Source organism: Canis aureus, chromosome 8 (assembly GCF_053574225.1).
Source record: "Canis aureus isolate CA01 chromosome 8, VMU_Caureus_v.1.0, whole genome shotgun sequence".
Lineage (NCBI taxonomy): Eukaryota > Metazoa > Chordata > Mammalia > Carnivora > Canidae > Canis > Canis aureus.
The window spans coordinates 37668219-37691707 of NC_135618.1; the positions used below are offsets into that span (position 1 = coordinate 37668219).

At 70.4% G+C, this 23489-nt stretch overlaps 2 protein-coding genes across 5 annotated transcripts; both read left to right on the forward strand.

The window, feature by feature from the left end:
- Positions 1-6367: 6367 nt before the first annotated feature.
- PRR35 (proline rich 35) lies at positions 6368-8451 on the forward strand. The gene is made up of 2 exons (XM_077904919.1): positions 6368-7448; positions 7603-8451. The coding sequence occupies exons 1-2, from the start codon at positions 6451-6453 to the stop codon at positions 8213-8215; spliced, it is 1611 nt and encodes a 536-aa protein (XP_077761045.1). The 5' UTR covers positions 6368-6450; the 3' UTR covers positions 8216-8451.
- Positions 8452-11356: 2905 nt separating this feature from the next.
- On the forward strand, positions 11357-23191 carry PIGQ (phosphatidylinositol glycan anchor biosynthesis class Q). Of its 4 annotated transcripts, none has more exons than XM_077905927.1 (13): positions 12535-12659; positions 13168-13548; positions 14352-14502; positions 14652-15350; positions 16609-16740; positions 16836-16956; positions 18509-18635; positions 18957-19110; positions 19242-19353; positions 19983-20063; positions 20597-20711; positions 22316-22377; positions 22904-23191. In XM_077905927.1, the coding sequence occupies exons 4-13, from the start codon at positions 14662-14664 to the stop codon at positions 23054-23056; spliced, it is 1746 nt and encodes a 581-aa protein (XP_077762053.1). In that variant the 5' UTR covers positions 12535-12659; positions 13168-13548; positions 14352-14502; positions 14652-14661; the 3' UTR covers positions 23057-23191. The 4 variants fall into 4 exon arrangements, with proteins under 4 accessions (XP_077762055.1, XP_077762052.1, XP_077762053.1 ...); XM_077905928.1 differs by having other exon boundaries at positions 13168-13301; XM_077905929.1 differs by lacking the exons at positions 12535-12659; positions 13168-13548 and adding an exon at positions 11357-11379.
- The last annotated feature ends 298 nt before the right edge of the window (positions 23192-23489 follow it).

Consider the following 23489-nt stretch of genomic DNA (forward strand, 5'->3'; position numbering starts at 1 on the left):
CAGGGCGGGCGCCCCCTCTGCACCCCCGCAGCCGCCGCGGCCGCCTGCCACTCAGGCAGGGAAAATCGGCTGTGACAGGCCCAGGAAGGCCGGGCCCCCGGGGCCGCGGCGGGCACACAGCTCCTCGCCCAGCATATGGCTGCTGTCGGCCGCGGGCGAGGGGGCGCGGGGGGGGGGGGCACAGGGGGCCGCTCACCCCGCCCGCCGGCCTCGGTGACAGGGGCTCCCCCCTGCTGCTCCCTGCCCCTGCGGAGCATCCCGGACCCTCCTCCCCACCCCTTCCCTCCCCGGGGGAGGACCTCACAGGTCGGGTTGGACCACGTGGGGTGGGGGGGGCAGTGGACAGTGGGACGGAGGCGTCACCCCAGGGATGCTGCAGCACCAGGGCCACTCCCGGGTCCCCTCGCAACCCCCCCAGGGCTCCCTAGGCTGTGCACATGCCCCCGGCCGCGGGCCACACTCCGGCTAGCCCTGCCGCCCCCCGCGCCCGCCGTCACTGTCCTGAGCCCCGGCACTGCTCCCAGGGTCAGCAGCCTGCGGCTGGCATCCAGACGCCCGGGTGACCCTGCCCCCGCTGGCCAAGCCCTGAGCGCACCCCTTCCAGCCACGAGTCCCGAGGCCACGTCAGAGTTGGCAACAGGAAGAAGTACCGACGATGTCGCTCGTTCCAGCCCAAGGGGCTCCTGGACCCTCCTGGTGTGTGCCCGGCCCCGCACCTGTCCTCTGGGTCCGTGGCCCCGTACCTGTGCTTTGGGCAAGGTTGCCCAGCCCCACACCTGTCCTCTGGGCACCCAGCCCCGCACCTGTCCTCTAGGTGCCCAGCCCCGCACCTATCCTCTGGGCACCTGGCCCCGCACCTGTCCTCTGGGTGCCTGGCCCCACACCTGTCCTCTGGGCACCCAACCTTGCACCTCTCCTCTGGGCGAGAGTGCCCGGCCCCACACCTGTCCTCTGGGTCCCTGGCCCCGCACCTGTCCTGCCGAGGCCCGTGTGGGACGCTGAGGGAGGGAGACAGACTGCCGCGGGCACTGCCCCCCTGCCCCCTGCCTCCCCTGGCCGCACATCCGTCCTGAGCACTCGCCCCTGTGCGCAGGTACCAGCGCTAATGGAGGTGACAGGTGGACAGCCATGGGCCAGCCGGGTGGCAGAGGTTAACGGCCAACACAAGGCTATGGCAGGGGCAGAGGGAGGCAGCACAGCTCCCCATGCCCCCTGCACCAGGACAGGGGACAGTCCCTGCTCCCAGGACCCCATGGGCGCCGAGTCTCCTCCACCCCCTCTGCCAATGAGGGGAACGAGGCTCTCAGGGCTCAGAGCCACGTGGGTGCCCCAGCCTCAAGTCATGGGGATACCTGTCCCTGCTTCGGAGGACAGGGGCCACCTCTCCAGGCCCAAGTGAGTGCAGTAGGTCCCAGTGGGAGAGTCATAACCCCCCTGCACACCCCACTCCTGCGTGGAAAGCGGGATGAGCCCCGGACACAAAGGTGTGCCAGCTGTGGGGTGGCAGAGAGCGCGGGGTGCAAGGGGCTGTGCACCTGGCAGGCTGGCCTCGCTCACACCCCTGCACAGAGGCCACTGGGCTGCAGCTGCCCGGTTGGGCTTTCAGCCCCCTACCCCCCAGCATAGACCCCCCTGGAAACTCAGAAACGCACAAACGTCCCGTCCCTCAGTGCTGAGTCCCCCTGCAGGTGCTGCCACATGGAGTCCTGCTCTAAGTTCTGGAAGGGCCCACACGTGGGCTCTCCTTGCTGTCCTGTGCCTTCGAGTCCTGGCCTCGTTCCCCCCTCTCTGGGCTCCTTGGTCACTGGGCTTCCCTGGCGTCGTCTGGGCCGGGACCCAGGGCTCCCTGCGGTGGGGACTTCTGCAGCCGCAGCCGTGACTTCCCTTCCTCTGCAGGACAGGAGTGGCCCCCCGCGGCCCAGACCCTGTGCTGACAGCCTCGGCCACTCCCAGGCCCCCTGAGAGCTCAGCCAGTGAGGCGCGGGGAGGCGCACCGGCCCAGGGGACCAGGACTCCCTGGACCCACGCTGCCTCCAGGTGACCCGCGCCCCTTGCCCCCCGAGGACAGGGCCTGCAGCGCGGACCCCTCGCGGCTGAGCACGTCCAGGGGTCCGTGTGCAGAAGGCACAGGCCTCCCGGCCTCCATTCTCCACGGGGCTGCTGGCGTGACGGCCGCCCAAGCTGTCTCCCGGCCTAGGGCAGCCTGCACGGTCAGCTGGTCAGCTGGGCCAGGCCAGGCGGGCGGAGGGGGGAGGCTGGCAGCCGTGCCACCCTGCCGCGGCCCCCGGCCCTACCCTGCGCACCTGCCAGGGAGACGTGGGTGCACTCAGGTCGTGTCGGGGGAGGCTGCGGGGCGGACAGGAGGTGCCCTCGGAGCAGCATGTGTGCCGGGCACACCCGGAGCCCCGGGGGGTGACCTGAGCCCCTGGAGGCCCGGCCACGCTCTGAGCTGCGGCCCGCCGCCCTCCCGTCCTCCAGGGGAAGCCAAGGCCAGGCTTGGGGCAGGGAGGCTCAGGCAGGCGCAGTGCCCTCCTCTGGCACTAGTCCCGGCCCCCAGAGGACACTCCCTCCTTCCCCCAGCTCCTGCGCTCCCCGACCTTTGCAGGAGAGCACCCCGTAAGCCCGGACCTGAGGCTGCGGGGAGGCTCCAGGACACCTTCCCCTGGCCAGCCGTGCCCCCCGGAGCCGGCCCGTCCCTGGGCAGGGCTGGCTGTGCGGCAGCGCCCCGTCACCGTCACCGCGTCTGCCTGCAGTGGCTGCAGCTGGGACCCCAGCACAGGTTTGGGAGGCAGTGTACAGCTGGGCAGACCTGGGGGTGGCCTGCAGGGTGCTCCTGGGAGGGTCCTGGACCCCGCGACCCCCCACCCCGCCCCCACCCCACCCCCACCGCTCCTCCCCGGGAGGCCACGGCCCAGCCCATTTGCAAATAGCGGGTGCTTGGCCTGGGCACCCATCAGGGCAGAAAGGGGGCGGTGAGCCGGTGCTGAGCCCAGGTTCCGTGTGCCCGGCCCCCGGGGGCAGGGCCCCAGGGCGTGCAGATCCCCGCAGCCTCCTGTTCACCAGAGAGGAACCGGCTCCGGAGGGAGCCCAGGCTCAGGCGGGAGGGTGGGCGCGGCCAGGAGACTTGCTCCCCCGCCCACGCCCGGGGCTGCGGCCCTCCTCCCAGGCCGGGCGCCGTGGGGGGTGGTCCCGCTGCACCCCCGCCGATCTGGCGGGGCGCCCGCAGCTCCCGGTCCCAGGGCGCAGCCCCAGGCCTCGGCTCGTGGGAGCGCGGCTGTCAGGGGCCAGAGCCCTGCCCTGACGGATGAGTGCTGACGGCGCCTGTCCCCGCGCCCCCGGCCGCTGACGCCCATCACACCGCTGCGGGGACCCCGGGAGACCTGGCCGGCCGCGTGCACCCCCGCGGCCGCCTGCAGGCAACGGGGGCGGGGACGGTGCCGGCGCCCCACTCCGGCCGCACACCTGCGCCCGCACTCGGCGGCCTCCCTGCCGGCTCAGCGCTGCCATCGTGTCCCCGGCCACTGTGTCCCGAGCGGCCGTCGCTGCCGACAGGGCTGAGTGAGCGGTGCGGGCGCGCAGGTGAGTGCGCGGGGAGGGGGGCGGCGGACGGGGGCGCGGGGAGCCGGGGGACGGGGGATGGGAGAGTGGGGATCGGGAGACCGGGGGACCAGGACACCGCCACCCGCTGCCCGCCCCTCCCCCGGACCGGGTTGGAGGTCGCCGCACCCCCAGCCCCCACCCGGCGCACGCGCGGCAGTCGGGCCGCCAACTTCGGTGGGTGCGAGTCGGTGTCGGGGGCCGCGAGGCGGCGGCGGCTTCGGGAGACTCCAGCCAAGTGAGTGACTGTGGGGCGCGGGAGCGGGGCGCGCCGGCGCTGGGCCTCAGTTTCCCCTGCGGGGCTCCATGTCGCTATCCTGCGGGGCCCGGATGGCAGCTGGCACTGGGCGCGGTTGCGGCGGGAAGTTTGCGCGCAGACTTTGCGGGCCCCGCGGGCTGGGTTCCAGCGGGTGGGTGGCAGGGCGGAGAGGGGGGCCGGGGTGGCCGGGCTGGGGGCACGGGGACCAGGGGTGGGAAGTGGGGACCGTGGCGGCCAGGCTGGGGCGCGAGGAGCGGGGGCCAGGGAGTAGGGGCCGCCCAGGGTGTCCGGGCTGGGGGCGGTGGGGCAGGGAGGGGGGGTGGAGAGTGGGGGCCAGGGTGCCCAGGCTTGGGGCACGGGGAGGGGGCCGGGAAGTGGGGGCCCAGGGAGTGTCCAGCGCACCCAGCCCCCACCACCCGCATCTGCGCAGGGCCCCGGGTGCAGCAGCGAGGTCCTTGCAAGCCGTGCATGGGGAGGCACTTGGGGTCTCCACCGACGAGGAGAAGCCGTGGCCCCCCCACCCCGCCCTCCCGAGCCGTGGAGCTGGCCAGGTCCCAGGGGTGGGGGTGAGCTACACGCCCACCCCCTGCTGGTGCTGGGTCCAAGCTGGGGGCCCCTCTCTCACCGTGGGGAGGGGCCTCCTGCTACCGCCCTGACAGCAGCGCCTCTGCTGGGACAGGGGAGCAGGCTCCGGGGTCTGGCCCCGCACACTGGAGGGCAGGTTGCCCTGCAGCGGGCACCCAGTCGCGCGTTGGGACACATGTGCAAATAAATGTGCTTTGGGGGGGTGATGGGTGCATGCTGGTGTCTGGGGGTGTCTTCTGCTTGTGCACAAGCTAGCCGGATGGGAGCCAGGCGTCCTCCGGGTCCCCACGGGGTCGGCTCCTGAACAAGTCCCCAGGTGACGGATATGAAGAGCGAGCGCAGGACGAGCCAGCCAGCTCCTGAGTCCAGGGGCCTGACTGGGAGGTGGGATGGGTGGTGGCACCAGGCGGCACAGCTGCGTGGCTCCCAGGGCTGGGTGATCGATGGCCCCAGTACAGCCGCCTCCGTCTCCCAGGCGCACATGCCCATTTGTCATCTGCATCTCGGGGAGGGTTCGGGAGACAGGGACGGGACCCACCTCTGCTCCCACCACCGAGTCCAAGGGGGGCTGCTGCCCCTTGGGGAGCCCCAGGGCCCCCGCCTCCTCCCAGCCCCTGCAGCCTTCTCCCAGCACGTCCCCTCCAAGGCGCGGGTACCCACAAGCCGGCCAGCCCCTGCATGCTCTGCTGCAGCCTCCGGCCCCGTGCTTGCCCTGCTGATCCCCCCCTGACGGGCCCTGCTGGGTGCCTACCCAGTGTCTGGGGGAACAGACATGAGTGCCAGCCATGGGCAGAGCCCGAAGGCCGATGGGGAGCACAGTGTGTGCCCGTGGTGGGGCAGCTGCCCCAGCCCTGCCCTGCTCAGCCCGCCGGCCACTCCTGAGCCCCAGGGAACAGGCGAGCATGTGTGCACCCCACCTGCGCCCCCCTTTACCGTGTAGGTCCCAGGTGCGTGCACCCGTGTGTGTACACACTGCCCGATCGTGCCCAGGTGCCTACCCACACCCCCAGCCGTGCTGAGCGCTTTCACATGTGGAGCCGGTGTGTCCACTGTGTGGTGTGCGAGTGTGAGTGTGTGTGTGTGCGCTGAGCCCCACCGAGTTGGCCCAGCCACGCAGAGGCCACCCCTGCAGCGCCGGGGCGGGTAGGGGCTCATCTGGAGCCTCGTAACGCGGGTGTGCATGCACCCGCAGCCGGTGTGCACATGCTGATGGCGCGCCCCACGCAGGCGCACACTGGGGCAGTGGAGGCCCAGGTGGCAGCCCAGATGGAGTGTGGAGAGGCTTCCGAGCGAGCGTGTGGGGTGTGGGGAGAGGAGGGTCTTGGCTGAGTTCGGCCGCTGCAGGCTCGGCCGCTGACCTGCCTGGAGCCACCCAGATGGAGCCAGGCTGAGCAGGTGGCTGTGCCGGGGGGCCGAGCTGTGATGTGCACGCCCCTCAGCCTGGCCTGGCCCCGCGTGAGGCTGACCCCCGCGGAGACCTCCAGTGCCCACCCAGCGCCCCACTGCGCAGGAACACGCAGGCGTGTGGCCGTGAGACGCAGAGCTGGTTTCCCGGCACGGCGCAGGCTCTGCGGGGGGGCGAGCAGCGGAGGGTGGCCCAGCATGGGGTCGCCGCCGGGATGCCCACCGCGGGGACAGGGAACGGGCCTGCTGGGGGCTAGGGGCCGGGCGTGCTGGGCACACGCGGGGCCCCACACAGGGCACAGGACGCCGGGGAAACCTTAGATGTCAGCGGAAAAGCAGGCTTTGCTGGCATCCCCAGCAGTGGCTACAACGTGCCCGTGTCTTACCTTCCTGGGCCGGGCCTGGTGCAGCACCGGGGCGGCGGGCGGGGGGGGGGGCGGGGGGGGGTGGACCTGGGGCGCAGCCGGGCGCCCAAGACTCAGCCCGGGCCCTGGCGCCCCCGGAGCCAGGGGAGGGGGCGCAGAGGCCATCGGGGGGCGGCGCTGACCCCGGCCCCCTGTGTGCAGGTGGCCATGGGGCCAGGCTGGGCCCGCTAGCCGCCAGCCATGTCCCGAGAGACAGGCTCCTGCCGCCTGGGCCCCGGGGCACGGGCGCGGGCGCGGAAACCCAAGAAGCCGCACTACATCCCCCGGCCGTGGGGCAAGCCCTACAACTACAAGTGCTTCCAGTGCCCGTTCACCTGCCTGGAGAAGTCGCACCTGTACAACCACATGAAGTACAGCCTCTGCAAGGACTCCCTGTCGCTGCTGCTCGACTCCCCTGACTGGGCCTGCCGCCGCGCCCCCCCCACACCCCGGGCCCGCGCGCCCTCCCCCGACCAGCCCCCTGGCCCTTCCGACGCCACAGGCAGCCAGCCTCGGGCCCCCACGGCTGACCCGGCCTCCGCCGTCCTGGCCCCGCGCCGCCTCACCAGGGGCCCCAAGCTGGGGGCTGAGGGGTCCCTGGGGGCGCACTCCCCTGTGGCCCGGGAGGCCCAGAAGGATGGGGGCCCTGGGGGGCTGTGGGCCGAGCCCTGGAAGCCGGGCCCCCCAGACAGCGGCGTCCCCTGCTACCCGCCGCCCGCCCCCACGGAGCTGTCCGAGGCCCAGGGCCTCCACCTGTCCCTGCTGGGTGTCAACTGCCCGCTGGGGCCCGGCCTCTTCTCCTACCTGGGGCCCTCCCTGGCCGCCACGGCCCACGTGCCCCTCCTGGCTTCAGCCGGCCCTCTGCTGCCCTCCACTTCTGCCTTCCCATCCCCGCAGAGCCCCGACCGCCCGGCCCTGCTGCCCCGCCTCTACTACCCCCTGCTCCTAGAGCACACCCTGGGGCTCCCCGCGGGCAAGGCCACCCCGGCCAAGCCCCTGGCCCCCCCGAAGGCGCCCCCCGGGACGCTGGCCCCCGGGCTCCTGAAGGCGCCTGTTCCTGGGCTGGGCAGGCCCTGGCCCCGCGGCGCCCCCAGAGCCCCAGGGCAGGAGGGGGAGCTGGACAGGAAGCTGCCCCCCAGCAGCCGGTTGGAGCCCCTGAAGGCCCCCTGCGGCACGCTGAAGCTCAGCTCCCAGAGCAGGTGGGTGTTGGGGTCCTGGCCAGGGACGTGGGGGGTGCTGGGAGGCGAGCCGGCCAGGGCAGCCAGGCCCCCCTTCTTCAGGCTGCAGAGGGGAAAGCAGGGGCCTGGGGGGCGGGGGGACGGTGCAGCCTCTTGACCAGCTTCTGCCCCCCAGCCTGCAGCCTGGCCCGTCCGTGATGCTGTGGCCCGAGGACAAGGAGCCAGGCCACCCTGAGACCCCGGGCCCCGCAGCCCCCCTGCCCCAGCAGCCCCTGGGCCTGATGCTGGGCGGCCCCGGGCACGTGGGTGAGGACCTGACCCGGGCCCTGGGCGACTACGCCAGGGTGGAGCAGCGCCTGGGGCAGCTGACGCCCGTCGGGGGCCTGGCCCCTCGGCCTCTGCGGGAACAGCTGGGCAAGATCCGCCAGGAGCTGCTCACCATACACCAGGCACTGGAGCAGGCTGTGCGGCCCCCGGATGCACCCCTCGACCTCTCTGTGAAGCGAGCGCCCACTAAGGGGCCTGGGGGGCGCTGGGGGCCACTGGAGCTGGGCCCCACGGGGGCCCCAGGGACCCCCGAGCCCCCCAGCTTGCTGGGTCCCACAGCCACTGAGCCTTTCCCTGGCCACACCACGAAGTGCGAGGCTGACTCCAGCGTCCCGCCCCCGGGGCTGTCCCTTCAGGCCCCCGAGGACCCTATCATTCCTGGCAGCAGCTGGGGTGCCCGTGGCTCCTGGCCCCCCGATGCGCTCCCTGGCCTCCCGAGCCCCCCTGGCGCCGAGGTCTGAGCTCACACAGCTTTGCTGGCTCCTCCGCCCTCACAGGGGGGGGGGGGGGGGTTTGTCCTCCAAGCCCGTGTCCGCTGCCTGGCCCCCACCTGCCCCGGCCCCGGGGGCGCAGCCCAGAGCCTGTCCAGCATGCCCATGGACGGACCTCCGCGCCGCGGTGTGGCCTCTCTCTGGGCCACAAGGGACACAGAGGATCCCAGCTACTTATTGATCACAGTTGTGGATGTTAAAATAGAAACCGTGTTCACACACCCCGTCTGGGCCTCCTTCTTCGCCCGCCGGGCCTGCATCAGCCCTGGGACGCTCCCCACCGTGGAAACGGCCCTGGACGTGGGCAGTGTCCTCGGCCACCCTGCTGGGTGTCCTCCTTCAGACCCGGCCCCGCCTTGTGCGGACTGGGCCCTCCCAGGGGGCCGGGGTCTGGGAACAGAATGGGGAGCGCAGCAGCCAGAGTTGGGCGGGCAGGCGTGTGGGTCGGGGAACTGGGGGTGGACGGGGACCCCAGGGCGGCCCCCTGTGACCCCACTGCGGCGGCTCCTTCTGCTGCGATGGGGCCCAGCGTGCCCTTCGCTGGCCCCCCGCCAGCCCCCGCGGCCACGATAGGCATCGGCGGCCTTCACAGCTCACTGCGTCCCTCCCTGCGCGGCCGTGCTGCAGGCGAGGGCACACGGGGAGGGGTGCTGCTGCTAATCGCGTCTGTCGCCGGGAGCTGGCCAGACCTCTGTGCCCACCAGGAGTGGCCCCGGGGAGGGCGGCTCCTGCCTGCACGCGGCTCCCCGCGCTGGAGCAGCCGGGCCAGGCCAGTCGGAGCAGGACCCACGGCCGCCCCATTAATCGCACCGGGCGGCTCCCCGCTGCAGGGCAGTGACAGGCCAAGTCCCTGGGGTGGGGCGAGCGGGGGCTGGGCAGCAGCTGACTGGGGTGCTGGGGGTGGGGGTGGAGTCCCAGGGACCTGCTTCTCGCCTCTGCGGCGCCCCTACCAGGCCCAGTTGCACAGCTGCGGGGTCAGGCCCGGTGACCCCGGCCACCAGTGCGGGAGTTACTTCACGGGGGGTGGGCTTTGGGGTCTGGGAGGGTGTGTGGCCTCCCGGGAGCCGTGGGAATCACATCCCAGAGGCCAGTGCAAAGGCCCCAGGCGGGAACGCAGCGGCGCTGGGGCAGCCCCGGGGAGGGCAGCTGAGGGTCCCCGGCCACCCGCCCCTCCCACCGGGTCCCAGCCCCTCCCCCCAGGCTCTGGTTTCTAACAACAGAGGCTGCGGCTGCTGGAGCGCAGAAGCCAGCCCCAGGTAGGAGACCCCGGCCCCCTGCCTCTGAGTGGGGGGGGGGCAGGGGGCCTAGGAACCCCCCCATGCAACCCCTCAGGGGCTGGAGCTTGCAAAGGGCGGAGCCTGGGGCTGCCCCCCAGGAAGGCTCATTTCCTTGCCTGGAGGAAGGAAGGGCTCCCTGGGCAGGTGAGCCTGAGAAAGGCGGCCCATGTGTCACCGGCCCCCCAGCCCCGCCCCGGACCCCTCACCTCGGGACCTCCCAAGGCCCGAGCCCACGCAGGCCTCACAGTGGGACCCACAGCCAGCTCTGCACGTCCCGTGTGTCCCGGGAACGTTCCCAGGACTGCGCCTGGGAAATGGGGCCTAGCCCCCCGCTGCTTGCTGGGCTTGCAGGCTGGGCCCGCAGTCAGGCCCTCCCCGCCCCCCCATGCCCGAGGCCTCCTGGTGAAGCCAGAGGACAGCAGCACCGCGGGGTGGGAGGGGGCCAGGGGGGGCCAGGGGAACGAGGGGGCCAGCGCTCCCCCCAAAGTGCCCATAATTTCTCTTGCAGCCACACGCCGGGTCGGGCCACAGGACCTCGCCCAGGGGACCTGGGACTGGGATCTGTTGCCACCCGGCCGTGTGTCCCCTGGCCTCCAGGCCCCCGGGCCCCCCGACCAGCTGGCAGGCTGCCCCCCAGGGTCTGCCCTTCGCGCTGGACCCACCCGGAGACCCTGCTGGCCCTTGGCGGCCCCGGCTGCTTGGGTGGATCCCGGTGTCCGCGGGGGCGGGGGGGACCCCGGGGCCTGCACTGCTCCCCGGATGGCCTGCTCTTCCTGACGGCGGGGGCTGCGCCCTGCGTCCACATGCTGGACCTCGAGGGTCGACACGTCTGCTGCGTGTCCTGCCGCTTGTTGGGGCCCGGGGCCTTCGTGCCCGAGGATGTGGCCGTGACAGCTGCTGGGCTCGTGGTGGTCAGCGACCTCGTCCACGGGGCTGTCCGCGCGCTTCGGCACACTGCCCGCACCCCCCAGGGCCGCTGGGTCACCGTGGGCGCCTTCCGAGCCCCGCGGGGGCTGGCTGTGGGTGTGGCCAGCCGCCTCCTGGTAACAGACTACGTGCCCGGGGCCGTACACTGCCTTGCGCTGGGCCCTGCCCTGGAGCCGCGCGACGTGGGCCTGCGGGCTGTGGACAGCGCCTGCTGGGTGGGCCCCGGGCCCGATGGAGGCCTGGCCGTGAGCGGGGAGCCTGGGGATGTGTGGCTGTTCGGCAGCGCCTGCCAGCCCCTGGGCTCCCTCGGGGCGCTGACCGGGCACGCTTTCGGCACCCCGGCGGGCCTGTCCACTGACGCCGAGGGCAGCGTGATCGTGGCCGACGAACACCGGCGCTGCATGACGCTGTTTCCTCGGGCCGGAACGCCCGTCTGCCTGGTGTCCGAGGGCCTGAGGCGGCCCCTGGGGGTGGCCTGCGCCCCTCAGGGCCAGCTCATGGTGGCCGATGCTGGGGACAGCTCCATCAAGCTGTACGAGTACCGGTCCCAGCTGGTCTGAGCCTTGCGTGGGCGGGGCAGCCTGCTGTGGGCATTGTGGGGTGGCGCCAGGCCCGGCTGCCTCCTGTGGAGGTGGTCCAGGGGCCCAACCTCCGAAGTGGACCCGGCCTCACGGCCCCGCGTCCATCCGCTCAGCTCCGGCTCTGTGGGTTCGGGGCGGCAGGCCTGAGCTCCAGGGCTGGGCGGGGGCGGTGGGGGGGGGGGTGCTGCCGGGCGGGGGCCCCAGCCCAGCTCCTAATCAGGCTGCAGCAGGCAGGGCGGGCGCGGTGGGCGGGCAGGGCGGGGTGGGGCAGGGGTGCCACCTTCCCTGTCCCCATCTGCAGAGGCCCCCATGCCCCAAGCCTCTTGCAGCTTCTCTGGGCCTCACTGAGGTAAGGGAACGAAGGCGGACAGCCCCGGGGCACCAGGGGGGGTCCCGCCCTGTCTGCTTCTCCCGTGTGAGGCTCTCCCCAGGCTGAACCTGTATTTTCTCCTCTGCAAACCAGGAGCAAATGGCTCCAAGCTCACGGTGGGGCGTGCCGGAAGGTTCCAGGCGGCGGTCACGCCAGGAGAGCTTCCCAGGAGGAAGGACTCCTGTTACTGAGACCAGTGGCCAAACAGGGAGGGGGAGATGCAAGGGCGGGACGCTGTGTGCGGGGTGCAGCCGGTCCCCGAGTCCCAGTGAGGGGCTCCGTGGAGGGGACAGGGCCTGGTGCAGTCCCAGGTGCGGGACCCAATGGGGTCCCCGTCACATGCAGCAGCCCTGGGGGTGCAGGGTGACGAGGTCCACGTGAGGACACACGTGCTCAGTAAACGTGACTTGTTGCTACTGGTGTTGGGGATACACTTGCCCTGTGCGGAGGGGCTGGGGACACCTCTGACCGTCCCAGCCCAAGGCCCCGGGGGAACCCAGATGTACCCCTTTGCATAGCCCGGGGTTGGAGGGGGCCAGTTGGGAGCTGGGGAGGCGGCTCCTCCTGGAACCCCACCCAGGGCTGGGGGTCCTTTCATCCTGGGAGGATGGCGCCCCTCAAGCCAGGTCCACTGGGTCCCTCAGGTGACCACATGGGGTGGGGGAGGTTTGGCGGCTGTGAGAAGGTGGGGACTGGGGGGTGGGGGGTGGGGGTAGGTGACGCTGCAGGTGGACTGGCGGGGGCGAGGCCCGTGGGGGGATGGTGTGGGGACGAGGATTCTGGGGGGGGATGGAGACTGGGGGGGGACGAGGACCATGGGGCATGGGGAGGCTGAGGATGGTGGAGGGACAGGGACAGAGGAAGACGGGGATGGTGGGAGATGGGACAGGACAAGGACAGTGGGGGATGGGGGACGGGGTGGGGGACGAGGACGGCGGGGGAACAAGGACGGGGGATGGGGATGGAGACAGTGGGAAGGCAGGACGGGGACGGGGACGGGGACGGGGATGGGGACGCCTCGCCGCCGACTCTGGGCACAGGAACGTTCTGGGCCCGGAACGCTCGGGCGGGGTCGGCGGGCAGCCCGGGCGCCTTTGGGGGCCGGACCGTCGCGCGGCAACGCGGGGAGCAGGCGGAAATGGGGCTCGTGTCCCGCGGCGGGGCTGGGGGCGCCGAGTGCCGTCCGCCCGGGCCGCCCGACGCCGTCCGCCAGCCCATCTCGACCCCGCAGCCGAGCGCGCGGCCCCGGGGAGCAGCCGGTGAGCATCCGCGGGGCGCCCCCCGCCAGGGCGCAGGCGAGGCGGCGGGCGGGGCCCCGAGTCCGGTCCCCCGTAGGGTGGGGGCTCTGCGGGGTCCCCCAGCTTCCCCCCGGCCTCGGGGGCGCCGGGCCGGTGACTTCAGAACAAACAGAACAGAAAAACCCAAAACAGAATAGTAGCTTCGGGGAGGAAGGGCTGGTCGCCGCACGGGGATTCGGCGTCACCCCAAGGGCGGCGGCCCCGCCCCCGCGCTCGCCCCGCCCCTCAGGCCCCGCGCTCGCCTGGCCCCGCCCCGTGCTGGCCCCGCCCCCGCCCGCCCACCGTCTGATCCGAGCGGGGCCCCGGGCTCCTGGGGCGGGCGACCAAGCGCGGGTGCGCAGGTGCCCCCTCGGTCGCCCCCCGCCCCCCACAGATGAGAGCATCCGCTTCTGTCCTCTGCGTTTCCTCCCCAGATAGAAGGGGCTGCTGCTGCTGGGGCTGCTGCTGCTCTTTCTTTTTCTGTTTTTAGGCAAACTTTGTAGATGAAACACAACACGCACAAAGGAAACGTACAAACCGCGCGCGTGCAACTCCCCGAATTCTCCCGGAGTAAAAACCCAGTCGCTCCGACAGATGCGGCTTCCCCCAGAGCATCTGTTCACTGTCAGGCCAATTGTTTTTCTTCTCCGACAGTAGCGGGGGGTGGTTTTCCCTACTTCCTGCAGAGGAGTCCCCAGGGGGTGTGATCGGCTGTGGGGGGGCCGCCCCTGTGTCTCCACGAGAGGCCCTGGCGGTGATGCCCGCCCTGTGATGGCCAGCAAGGCCGACCGCCAGGCCCGTCTCAGCCTGGCATTGTCAGGAGGAGCAGGAAGCGTGGCCCTGGGATGGGGGATGCGCCGGCCCTGGCTGGGTGAGGAGGGTTGTGTGGGCCGCTCAGCGGGGGCCGCAGGGGGGGTGGGTTGCTGGGAGAGGCCTCTGCCTTCCCGCCCGCCCGGGCTCCCCGCAGGGAAGGAAAGCAGCCCACCAGACCTCGAAGGCCCTGGGCGTTTGTGCCCCGGTAAGGCCTCTCCGGAAAGACGTCCTGCTCTCCCAACACGTAGGTCCCCCGTGGCCCATGCTCCGTCCAGGCCTGCGTCCCTCTCCTGGGTGTGGGCTCCAGCTCGGGGGGTCTCACCCCAGGGTGGCTGCTCTGTGCTTTGTGGGGACCCTCAGCATCTGAGAAAGAGCGAGCTCCAAGGTGAAGCCCTCAGGGCTCCGCAGGGGGAAGGCAGTGCTTGCTGAGAAGCCCACATCCCCGTGAGCTCAGCCCTGGGCGAGGCTCGGTGTCAAGACTCGAGGCACTTGGGTCGAGGCACTTGGGGCCAGTCTTGCCGCCCAGAGGCCCCGGGAGAGGCGTGAGGGGCCGGGAGGGCACGTGCCCCTCATCCTGAGACCAGGCCGTGGGGAGCTGGCCATCCTCCAGGTCCCTGTGTTGAGACCGCTGGCTAGCTCAGCTGCAGCAGGAGAAGATAGCTCCCCCCTGGGGACGGCCTCGAAACTGTGGGTGGGCGCAGCCACGGGCCAGAGGCTAGGCATAGCGGCCACGGCGCCACGAACGCCCCGAGGCTCCTCTGGGGGCTCCCGGGACGAGGTGGGCTTGGAGTGCGGCCCCTGCGCCAGGGCCCGCAGCCACCAGCAGGAACGCATTTAAATTTTCATGTTTATTCTCTGCAGGTTAGTCAGTAAATCAAGGTTCGTTAGATTCAACGCGAGTGACTTTTATTGTTAACGAGTGTACATTTTCCCGTGTGCTGCGTGAAGGAAACTCTCCTCAGTTTCCTTGAAAACAAAGCCGAAGCTGCCGTGGTCAGCCCTGCACACCCTTGTGAGTGGTGCGGGGGGTCGTGCCCCTGCCCTGTGGGGCCTCGCTTGTCACTCAAACCTCCGGGACCATGCCCAAGGCCCGGGCGCCCCCCCACGGGCCCTGTGGCCTGCGGGCCGGGGCCTGCACTGAGCCTGTGCCCTCTCTTCCAGCGTGCCCGGCATGGTGCTCAAGGCCTTCTTCCCCACGTGCTGCATGTCGGCCGACAGCGGCCTGCTGGTTGGACGGTGGGTCCCGGAGCAGAGCAGCGCTGTGGTCCTGGCTGTGGTGCACTTTCCCTTCATCCCCGTGCAGGTGAAGGAGCTCCTGGCGCAGGTGCATCAGGCCAGCCAGGTGGGGCTGGCCGTGCTGGGCACGTGGTGCCACCACCACCAGGACTCTGAGGAGGGCCTGGGCCACTTCCTGGAGGGCCTGGGTGCCATCTTCTCCCACGAGCCCTGGCTCCAGCTCTCCCGGGAGAGGGGCGGCAAGCTTTGGAGCTGCAAGGCCACCTGCCACCAGGGGCCCCCTGGCCCTGCCGCCCCGGATGAGGACCAGGTCATGCTCGTCTTCTACGACCAGCGCAAGGTGCTGCTGTCCCAGCTGCACCCGGCCGCGGCCCTGCCTGACCGCCAGGCGGGCGATGGCACGGCCGGTGCTGAGGGCTTGGCTGTCGTCTTCGACACGGTGGCTCGCAGTGAGGCGCTCTTCCGGAGTGACCGCTTTGACGACGGCCCTGTGCGGCTGAGCCACTGGCAGTCGGAGGGCGTGGAGGCCAGCATCCTCGCAGAGCTGGCGAAGCGGGCCTCGGGGCCCGTCTGCGCGCTGCTGGCCTGCCTGCTGTCCCTTGTGTCGGCCGCCAGTGCCTGCCGGTAGGTGCCCCTGGGGCCGGGGCGGGAGGAGGTTAGGGCCCTGTGCCCGAGGCCCGCCCCTCGGCATCCGAGGCCTGGAGGCCCCCGCTGCCCCCTCCCCCGGCAGCTCAGGGCGCCTGGCGGTGGTTGCCGCCTGCCGTCATGCTCCCTGGGCAGAGCGGGCTCCCTCGGCAGCCTCGGTGGTTCCGTGGGACCCACTGGGTGGTGGTTCAGGGTGCGCTTCCCATGGCTCAGCCTGGACGGCAGGCTGTTGCCGTTGAGGGCCCGGTGCGGGTGAGTTGTTCTCCTGAAGGCATTGGGTTCCACCGACCTCCCTAGCCCTGGGGGCAGCGTCCACTCACTGAAGGACATGGGGCAGGGTGATGGTCCCCCGCCGTGGCGCTTCTGCATGGTCACCTGGACGCCCGGGCTGCAGGCCTGGCCGAGGGATTGGGGTGGCACCGGGTGTCCTGGCTGGGTGACCAGAGGCCTGCGGCTGTTGGGCGGGGCTGGCCTCCCTGCTCGCCCAGGGATGCACGGCGCTCCGGCCAGGTTGGCAGAGAGCCCTGGCAGCCGTGCGGACACGCCTCGGGCTGAGAGCCGCAGGGCATCTGACGGAAAGGGGGGGTTTGGACCCTCACAGTTCCCGGGAATGAATGACAGGGAAGTGTGTCGCCCAAGGTGCCGCACAGGGAGACATGGTCCTTAGCTTTTATCGCCTCCCCGAGGGCTTGAGGAAGGTCAGCAACTGCTCGTGTGCCCCAAGTCGTGCTCAGCCCATCGGGCTGGGCCGTGGTCGGAGCGCACCGACAGTCACTGGACAGGGGAGAAGCCCCCTCGCCTGCGGGGCGGCCCTAGGGACCGTCTGCGCCTGGGGGAGCCTGGGGAGGTGCCTCTCCAGTGCTGAGGGTCCCCGCGTGGCCAGCTGGTGGCTCTGCGCTCACCCGCCCTGCAGCTTCCTCTCAGCGCTTGCTTTGCCTTGTGAGAGGTTGGTGTCGCTGGGCAGCCCGGGGGGCCTGGACACCCTTGACGTTCACCAGGGCAAGGCGCCGGGTGGCGAGATGCACGAGTCCCTGCTCTGTGTGGATGTTGGGCTCCCCATTAGCAGCCCTGGGTGCCCCGGGACCCCGCCGGGCTGCCTGCGCGTGCCCCCCTGGGGTGTCCCTGTCCAGCTGAGGTCGGGGCCTCCCGGCCTAAGGTGAGCCTGGGGAGGGTGTCGCCGCCAGCTGGAGCAGGCAGCGGAAGCTGGCAGGGCCTGAGCATCCACCTCTCCCTGCAGGCTGTTCCAGCTGTGGCCTCTGTCCTTCATCTGCAGCAAGCTCTCCGTGTGCGAGCAGCTCAGACACCGGCTAGAGCAGCTCACGCTCATCTTCAGTACCCAGAAGGCCGAGAACCCCGCCCAGCTCATGAGGTGCAGGGCCTGCCTGGGTCTCCCTCGCAGCGGCACCCCTCCGGGCACCAAGCCCACCCCCACTGACCGCCCCCGCCCATTGGATCCCCTTGCAGGAAGGCCAACGTGCTGGTCTCCGTGCTTCTCGATGTGACCCTTGGCCTCGCGCTGCTGTCCTGGCTTCATGGGAAGGACTGCATCGGGCAGCTGGCCAAGGCCCTCGTCCCTGTGGCTGATGTGAGTTGGTCAGGGAGCCTGGTGGTCCTGGAGCATCTGTGTCCCTGGGACGGGCAGGGGGGCCCTCTCCGGGGGCAGCCAAGCAGCCCTGCCCTTTCCTTCTGTTGAGCAGTAGAGCAGCCCCGTCTGTGACCCCAGACAGGTCCCCTAGGAGCCACTATGTCGCAGAGTCCCCAGGGCTGCAGACTGCAGCCAACCTGCCCCCGGGGCACGTCGTAGCTCCTGGCCTCTACTTCCCTTTCCCGAAGGCGCTCATGTCCGGGTCCACCTTGTGGTTGGGGCTCTGACCGGGAGCCCCGTGTCCCTGGCTCCTGGCCCTTCAGGCCACCTGCGCAGTAGGCGCTGCAGAGACCTTCCAAGTGTCCAGGGCCGCGTGCGTGCCGTCAGCCCGGGCCTCACGCCTGTGGTGCTCCGGCCCCTCCCGCGCGGCTCCGTGCTCCCCCGCTATGGCCTCCCCCGCTGTCCATGCCTTCCCCAGAGCCAGAGGCCCCGCTGGGAGCTGGTCGTCCTGTGTGGGGCAGTCCCTCTGGCCCCTTGGGCTACCCTAGGCCTCTGCCAGTGGCCTCCTGGCTCCGGCTGGGCGGCCTTCACGTGTGCCTGGGCCTGCGCGTGGACAGGAGCCCCCGGGGCCTCTCGGGAGGCTCCATCGAGAGGAGGGGAAGGGGTGCCCGGCGGTCAGGACAGGGGCTGTGCCATGGCACCTCACTCACCCACATTCTGGTTTTGGCCAGCTCCCTCTTCGACATCCCCTCTGCAGAACTGCACAGGAATATAAATATTTAATTGAAAAATGAAAGCCACTTCCTGTCACCCAGCTCTTATCCTTTAAATATTAGATAAGCTCTATTTATAAAGAATGCTCTATTCTTTTTCTCACTGCCCCTGATCGGCCAAGGCTTCCCAGGCCCGCACGGTAGGCAGTGGGGGGAGCGACAGCCTCTGATCGTGAGGCAGGGCTGCCTTGGCCATGGCCTCCACACTGCTGACGGGGCGGAGGGTCCCGGGGCCATGCTCAGGGCGTGGACACAGGCTTTCCTCCCTGGGCAGCCAGGACGCCGCTCAGCTTCCCTGCTTGCTGGTGAGAGTCCTGGTGCCATCACTGGGCCTCACCGGACATTCCTGACCTCTAGGGAACCCGTGGCCTTCCCACCGGCCCCCCAGGCCCCTGCTGGGCTGGACACCCTCAGGGTCACCTGAGGTCACACGCGCAGACACAGGCCTCTGGGGTACCCTGGCATGTGGAGGGCGGGATCCTCAGCAGAGGGGGCTGGGTAGGCCCATCAGCTCCCCCGAGGTTCCTGGCTGGCTGGGGTCTGCCCTACATGTGGGCATATGGGGCCAGAGGAGTGAGGCGGAGGCCAGCTGGGTGCCCATCAGGGCCCCTGCAGCCCAAGGGCCAGACTGTCAGCCTTGCAGGCCGTGAAGAGGGACTCCTTGGCCAGACACGCAGGGAACCTGTGTGCCCCTTGCGCTAGGAGCCACCTGGAGGGGGCACCCAGACTGCCCTTTCCCCGCCCAGTGGGTTGGACCCCTGCCCCCTGTGTGTCTACAGCATGTGGCCGAGGAGCTCCAGCATCTGCTGCAGTGGCTGATGGGTGCTCCTGCTGGGCTGAAGATGAACCGGGCGCTGGACCAGGTGCTGGGCCGCTTCTTCTTGTACCACCTGCACCTGTGGATCAGTGAGTGCCCGCTGCACCGGCCCCACTGAGCCCCATGAGTCCTGGAGCCTGTGCCCCCGGGTCACGGAGCCCTGGCTGAGCCGGAAAGCTGAGGCCAGGCTGGGCCCCGTCCCCTTGGTGCCTGCTTACTGCCCCCTTGGCGCCCCATGCGCGTGCGTGTGTAGCCCTGCTCTGCCGGGCCAGATGCTCAGCCAGGCGACAGCCAGCAGTGAATTCTGTTGCTCGCAGTTTCCAGAAGCCTCAGGCACCCCTTCAGTGAGGAATTGGGGAGGGCCAGGACCTCCCTGTGGCCCCCCTCAGGGCGAACCCCCTTCCCACCAGGCTACATCCACCTCATGTCCCCCTTCATCGAGCGCATCCTGTGGCACGTGGGCCTCTCAGCCTGCCTGGGCCTCACGGTCGCCCTGTCCATCCTGTCTGACATCATTGCTCTTCTCACCTTCCACATCTACTGCTTCTACGTCTACGGTGCCAGGTGGGTATGCGCCCCTATCCTTGCCAGCTGGCCCCGGGCCGCCTTCCAAGCCCTGGGTGCGTGGACACTCCTAGGGCCTGGTGGCCGCCAGGGTGGCACAGCGGCCTGGCCATGGTGCCCATGCCCTGCAGGCTGTACTGCCTGAAGATCTGTGGCCTGTCCTCACTGTGGCGTCTGTTCCGGGGAAAGAAGTGGAACGTTCTGCGCCAGCGGGTGGACTCCTGCTCCTATGACCTGGACCAGGTACTGGGCAGGACTGCAGGGAAGGGGGCACCCCAGTCCCGGGGGCCAGTGGGACCCACAGGTGATCGCCTCCGAGCTCCCATCCACGTGGTCCCTCTATGTGAGCCTGGTCTGTGTGGTTGCCCAGCACCGTGACGGGGTGGCCACACTCCTGTGTAGCTCACCTGCCGGCGGGTCAGCATGGTCCCCGGGGACCGTGGGGAGGCGGCAAGGGGCACGTGGAGCCCTCAGACCGTGCAGGACGGTGCCCCAGGAGGGAGGTGGACCCTCTCCCAGAGCTCCTGGACGGCAGGGCATGTGGGTGACCTGCGCACAGGACCTGGCTCTGGCTTTCCCCACAGCGTGCTCAGATCCGTGTGCAGCCTGCAGGGCAACTTCTCCCGCCTGAGCTCACAGCCCTCCCGCCCCTGCTGTATGTGCCCACTCGGTGCAGCGGCTTCTGTGTCCCCACGTGTCAGTGTGGCTCCCAGAGCTGTCTCGGGAAGCCCGGGGGCCCTGTTGGAGGCACCCATCTGTGCTCGGTGACAGGGAGGGATGGGTGGGGATGGGCAGTGAGGTGTGTCTCATGCCGCGGGGCTGTCCCCGGCGTGGGGCTCTTGCTGATGCCCCAGTGTCCTTTGTCCCTGTAGCTGTTCATCGGGACTTTGCTCTTCACCATCCTGGTCTTCCTACTGCCTACCACCGCCCTGTACTACCTGGTGTTCACCCTGGTGAGCTGAGAGCGCACGGCCCGGGGGCGCTGACCAAGTGTGGCACGGGGCAACCTGGCCAACGGGCCTGGCCCGCAGTGCTTGGGGTGATCACTACTTGCAGCCAGGCAGCCCTGGGCAGCCCATCTGCCCCTACCCCGTGGAGGGTGTGGCTACCCCGACTCTGGGTGCCGTGTGCTGGGCCCTGCAGTGGGCAGGGCTAGGGTCCTGGCCTGGGGGATGCCACTCACTGCTCTGGGGCATGCAGCTGGGTGCACAAAGGACGGCCCTGGGGGACTGGCACCCTGCTGGGCCCGGCTGGGGAGCCAGCGGCCTGTTTCCCTGCCCCTTGCCTCCCCACAGCCGGGCCTCGGGGGCAGGGTGGCAGCTGTGCCCCCCTCAGGATGGGATCCACGTCCTCCCCAGGGGGTGGGGTCTGGAGGGGTCTGGAGGAGCCCCCGCTCCAGGGGTCTGGAGCCTCCGCTCACTCCCCATCGTGGCCCGGGACCCCATGGGCCGTGCGGGGTGACTCTGAGCACCGTGTGTCGCTGCAGCTCCGGCTCCTGGTGGTCGCCGTGCAGGGCCTGATCCATCTGCTCATGGACCTCGTCAACTCCCTGCCGCTGTACTCGCTCAGCCTCCGGCTATGCCGGCCCTACAGGCTCGCGGGTAGGTGTGTGCTGCAGAGGATCCAGCTGCCCTGGGGCCCCTTTTGCCTGGGAGCTGTGGCGTGTGGGGCACCGGGTGGCGGGAGGGCAGGGACCCCTGGGTGTCCATGGCGCCAGCTGCCTGCAGTGAGCTGGGAGGAGAGGACGCCCCGGCCCTCAGGTGCAGAGGCTGCACGTAGCCCTATGTCTTTCCCACCCTCTTTGGCACAAGAGTGGACATTTGCCCCGAGGCCTGTGTGCAGTAGGGCAGGGGGTGCCGGCCGTGGCTCAGAGAAGTGGCCCCGTGTGCTTGTGTGGAACCGTGGTGCCCGCGGTGCCCCTCAGCCCTGGAGGGGACAGGCCAGCGACAAAGATGCTGTGCTGCCCAGGTCTGGGTGGCAGGAACTGCTCCCGGCCCCTCCCCACAGCCCCCTGCCCGCTGGGACAGCCCCCAGCATCCTGGCTGCCCCCGCCGTCCCTGTCTGCAGCTGGCACCAGCCACTGGGTTGGCCAAGCGCCCCTGGGAGCAGCCATCCCCGCGGCAGGCCTGGGTGACCTGCTGCTCACAGCCCTGTGGGTAGGCCTGTCCCCACCTAGGGCTTGTGAGCACGTGGGGAACGTGGGGCACTCTGGGTACAGCCCCCCCAGTGGGTGGCAGGCCCCTCCTCCAGGGCCTTGAAAGCCAGAGGGAACCTGCGCATCCCTGGGCTTTGCTCCTCGTCTGCCTACTGGATGCCCTCACTCCTGCAGGCCCCATGCCAGGGGCCCCCGCCTCTGTCCACTCATCCAAATGCCGGGGCCGGGCGGGTGAGGAGCCCAGGGCCCAGTGTCTCCCCGCCCCCCGCAGCATCCCCCCACATCTCCCCCTCCCCAGCCCACTACATCCCCCCTGCAGCATCTCCCCCTCCTCAGCCCACCGCTTCCCCCCCACAGCATCTCCCCCTCCCCAGCCCACCGCTTCCCCCCGCCACAGCGTCTCCCCCCCACAGCATCTCCCCCTCCCCAGCCCACCGCTTCCCCCCGCCACAGCGTCTCCCCCCCACAGCATCTCCCCCTCCCCAGCCCACAGCTCACAGAGCAGAGCTGTGTTAACTTCACAGTAAAGTCCACAGATGCTGCGTTTTCTTTCTTTTTCACTGACTTTGCCTTGAGGCCTCTTCATCAATTGATAATTAGCTCCCACTTCTCTTTTCAAGAACTTTCTGCCTTGGAAATTCCCCGGCTTGGGAGCCCAAACTATAGGTCAGGGGCGGGGTGGGTTCCCGAGTTGGCCACGCACGCAGCATTTGGAAGACATTTAGTTGCCAGCAGGGCAGTCACACCCCACCCTGTGCACCCCGTGGGAAAACCCACGTCCCGTGTGGGAAACAGCACAGCCTGCGCCCCCGATGCCCAGCTGACTTCCCTGCCTCCTGGACCTGCAGCTCCTTCAGTGAAGCTGTGCAGAGGCTTTGATGCAGGCCAGGCAGCCAGCACAGAGGCAGACGGATGGGGGGCAGGGGGCAGTGAACCTTCCGAGTGCCGCTCGCAGAGGAGGGGGCCCGCCTCGGCTGGCGCGCGGGCTGGGGCCCTTGCAGGCCGTCTGCGGCCCCGGGGGGCCTCACAGGCACCTCCCTCTGCTTGCAGCTGGTGTGAAGTTCCGGGTCCTGGAGCACGAGGCCGGCGGGCCCCTCCGCCTCTTGATGCAGGTGAGGCATCGTGCACCTGTCACCCCACTGCCTGCAGGCAGATCCTCACCTGCCCACCCCAGGCTCCTGGCCCTCCCCGGACACGCAGGCCTTCCCTCTTGGGCTCTTCTCTCTGAAGCTGTCCCTCTGGGTGCCTTGCCGGGCAACTCGCTGAGTGCTGGTGGGGTCGACCCGAGGGCGGCATCTCTGGGACAGGCCGGCCGCTGAGGCCGGGGGGCCCGTGCGGTTTCCTCAGGGGTGCAGTATGTTCCCAGGCCCGTGTTCTGGGAGGTCCGTCCTGCAGCACAGCGGGCTCCGCGCCCCGCAGCCTGGCCCGGCTCACTTCCCTGCCGCCCGCCCGGAGGAGAGTGTGCTGATCTCGACCTGAGGGCTCCCCGCTGGGCTGCTCACCTGCCCCTGGGTGCCCCTGGGGGGACAGAGCTGGAGCTGCCCACAGCTGGCAGCCGGGGGGCCGCCAGGACTGGGGGGCCTGAGCCCCAGGGATTGCAGGCCATGTCCCGGCTGACGGCTGCCCTCGTGCTTACAGATCAACCCCCTGCCCTACGGCCGCGTGGTGCACACCTACCGCCTGCCCAGCTGTGGCTGCCACCCCAGGCACTCCTGGGGCTCTCTGTGCCGCAAGCTGTTCTTCGGAGAGCTCATCTACCCCTGGAGGCAGAGAGGGGACAAGCAGGACTGAGGGACCCCAGCCTGGCCGGCTCTGCCCCACGGCCCAGTCAGCCCCTGCCCTGCCGGCCACCGACCACCGAGCAGGGGCAGGACGGGCTCCTGAGGCTCGCCCCCTCTGCCCCCGCTCATCGTGGCCTCCGCCTGTTGCCCGGCTCTGGGGTGCAGAGGCGCGGAGTGGGAGGCCGGGGCGGCCAGGAGGGTATGCCTAGGGACCTGCTGGGACCTGCTGTGGCTGCCCTGGAGCCGGGCCGCAGAGCACCCCTCCCGTCACACCCATCACACCCGTCACACCCGTCCTACCTGTCACACCTGTCACACCGGACTGCCCGGGTCAGCGGCGGGGCCTCCCTGTCACAGCTGGGGGACCCTCCCGGGATGCACTCAGCGGCTCTGGAGGCCGACCCCCATGTCTCCTTGTTTGGGGGTTACACTCTGTGTCCCTG

What these genes read in the sequence shown, in the direction of transcription:
- PRR35 (XM_077904919.1), top strand. Translation starts at nt 6,451, where the DNA reads ATGTCCCGAGAGACAGGCTCCTGCCGCCTGGGCCCCGGGGCACGGGCG. An exon ending in AAGCTCAGCTCCCAGAGCAG is followed by an intron (nt 7,449 to 7,602) that starts GTGGGTGTTGGG and finishes TCTGCCCCCCAG; the next exon opens with CCTGCAGCCTGGCCCGTCCG.
- PIGQ (XM_077905929.1), top strand. Translation starts at nt 14,662, where the DNA reads ATGGTGCTCAAGGCCTTCTTCCCCACGTGCTGCATGTCGGCCGACAGC. An exon ending in AACCCCGCCCAGCTCATGAG is followed by an intron (nt 16,741 to 16,835) that starts GTGCAGGGCCTG and finishes ATCCCCTTGCAG; the next exon opens with GAAGGCCAACGTGCTGGTCT. An exon ending in CCACCTGCACCTGTGGATCA is followed by an intron (nt 18,636 to 18,956) that starts GTGAGTGCCCGC and finishes CCTTCCCACCAG; the next exon opens with GCTACATCCACCTCATGTCC.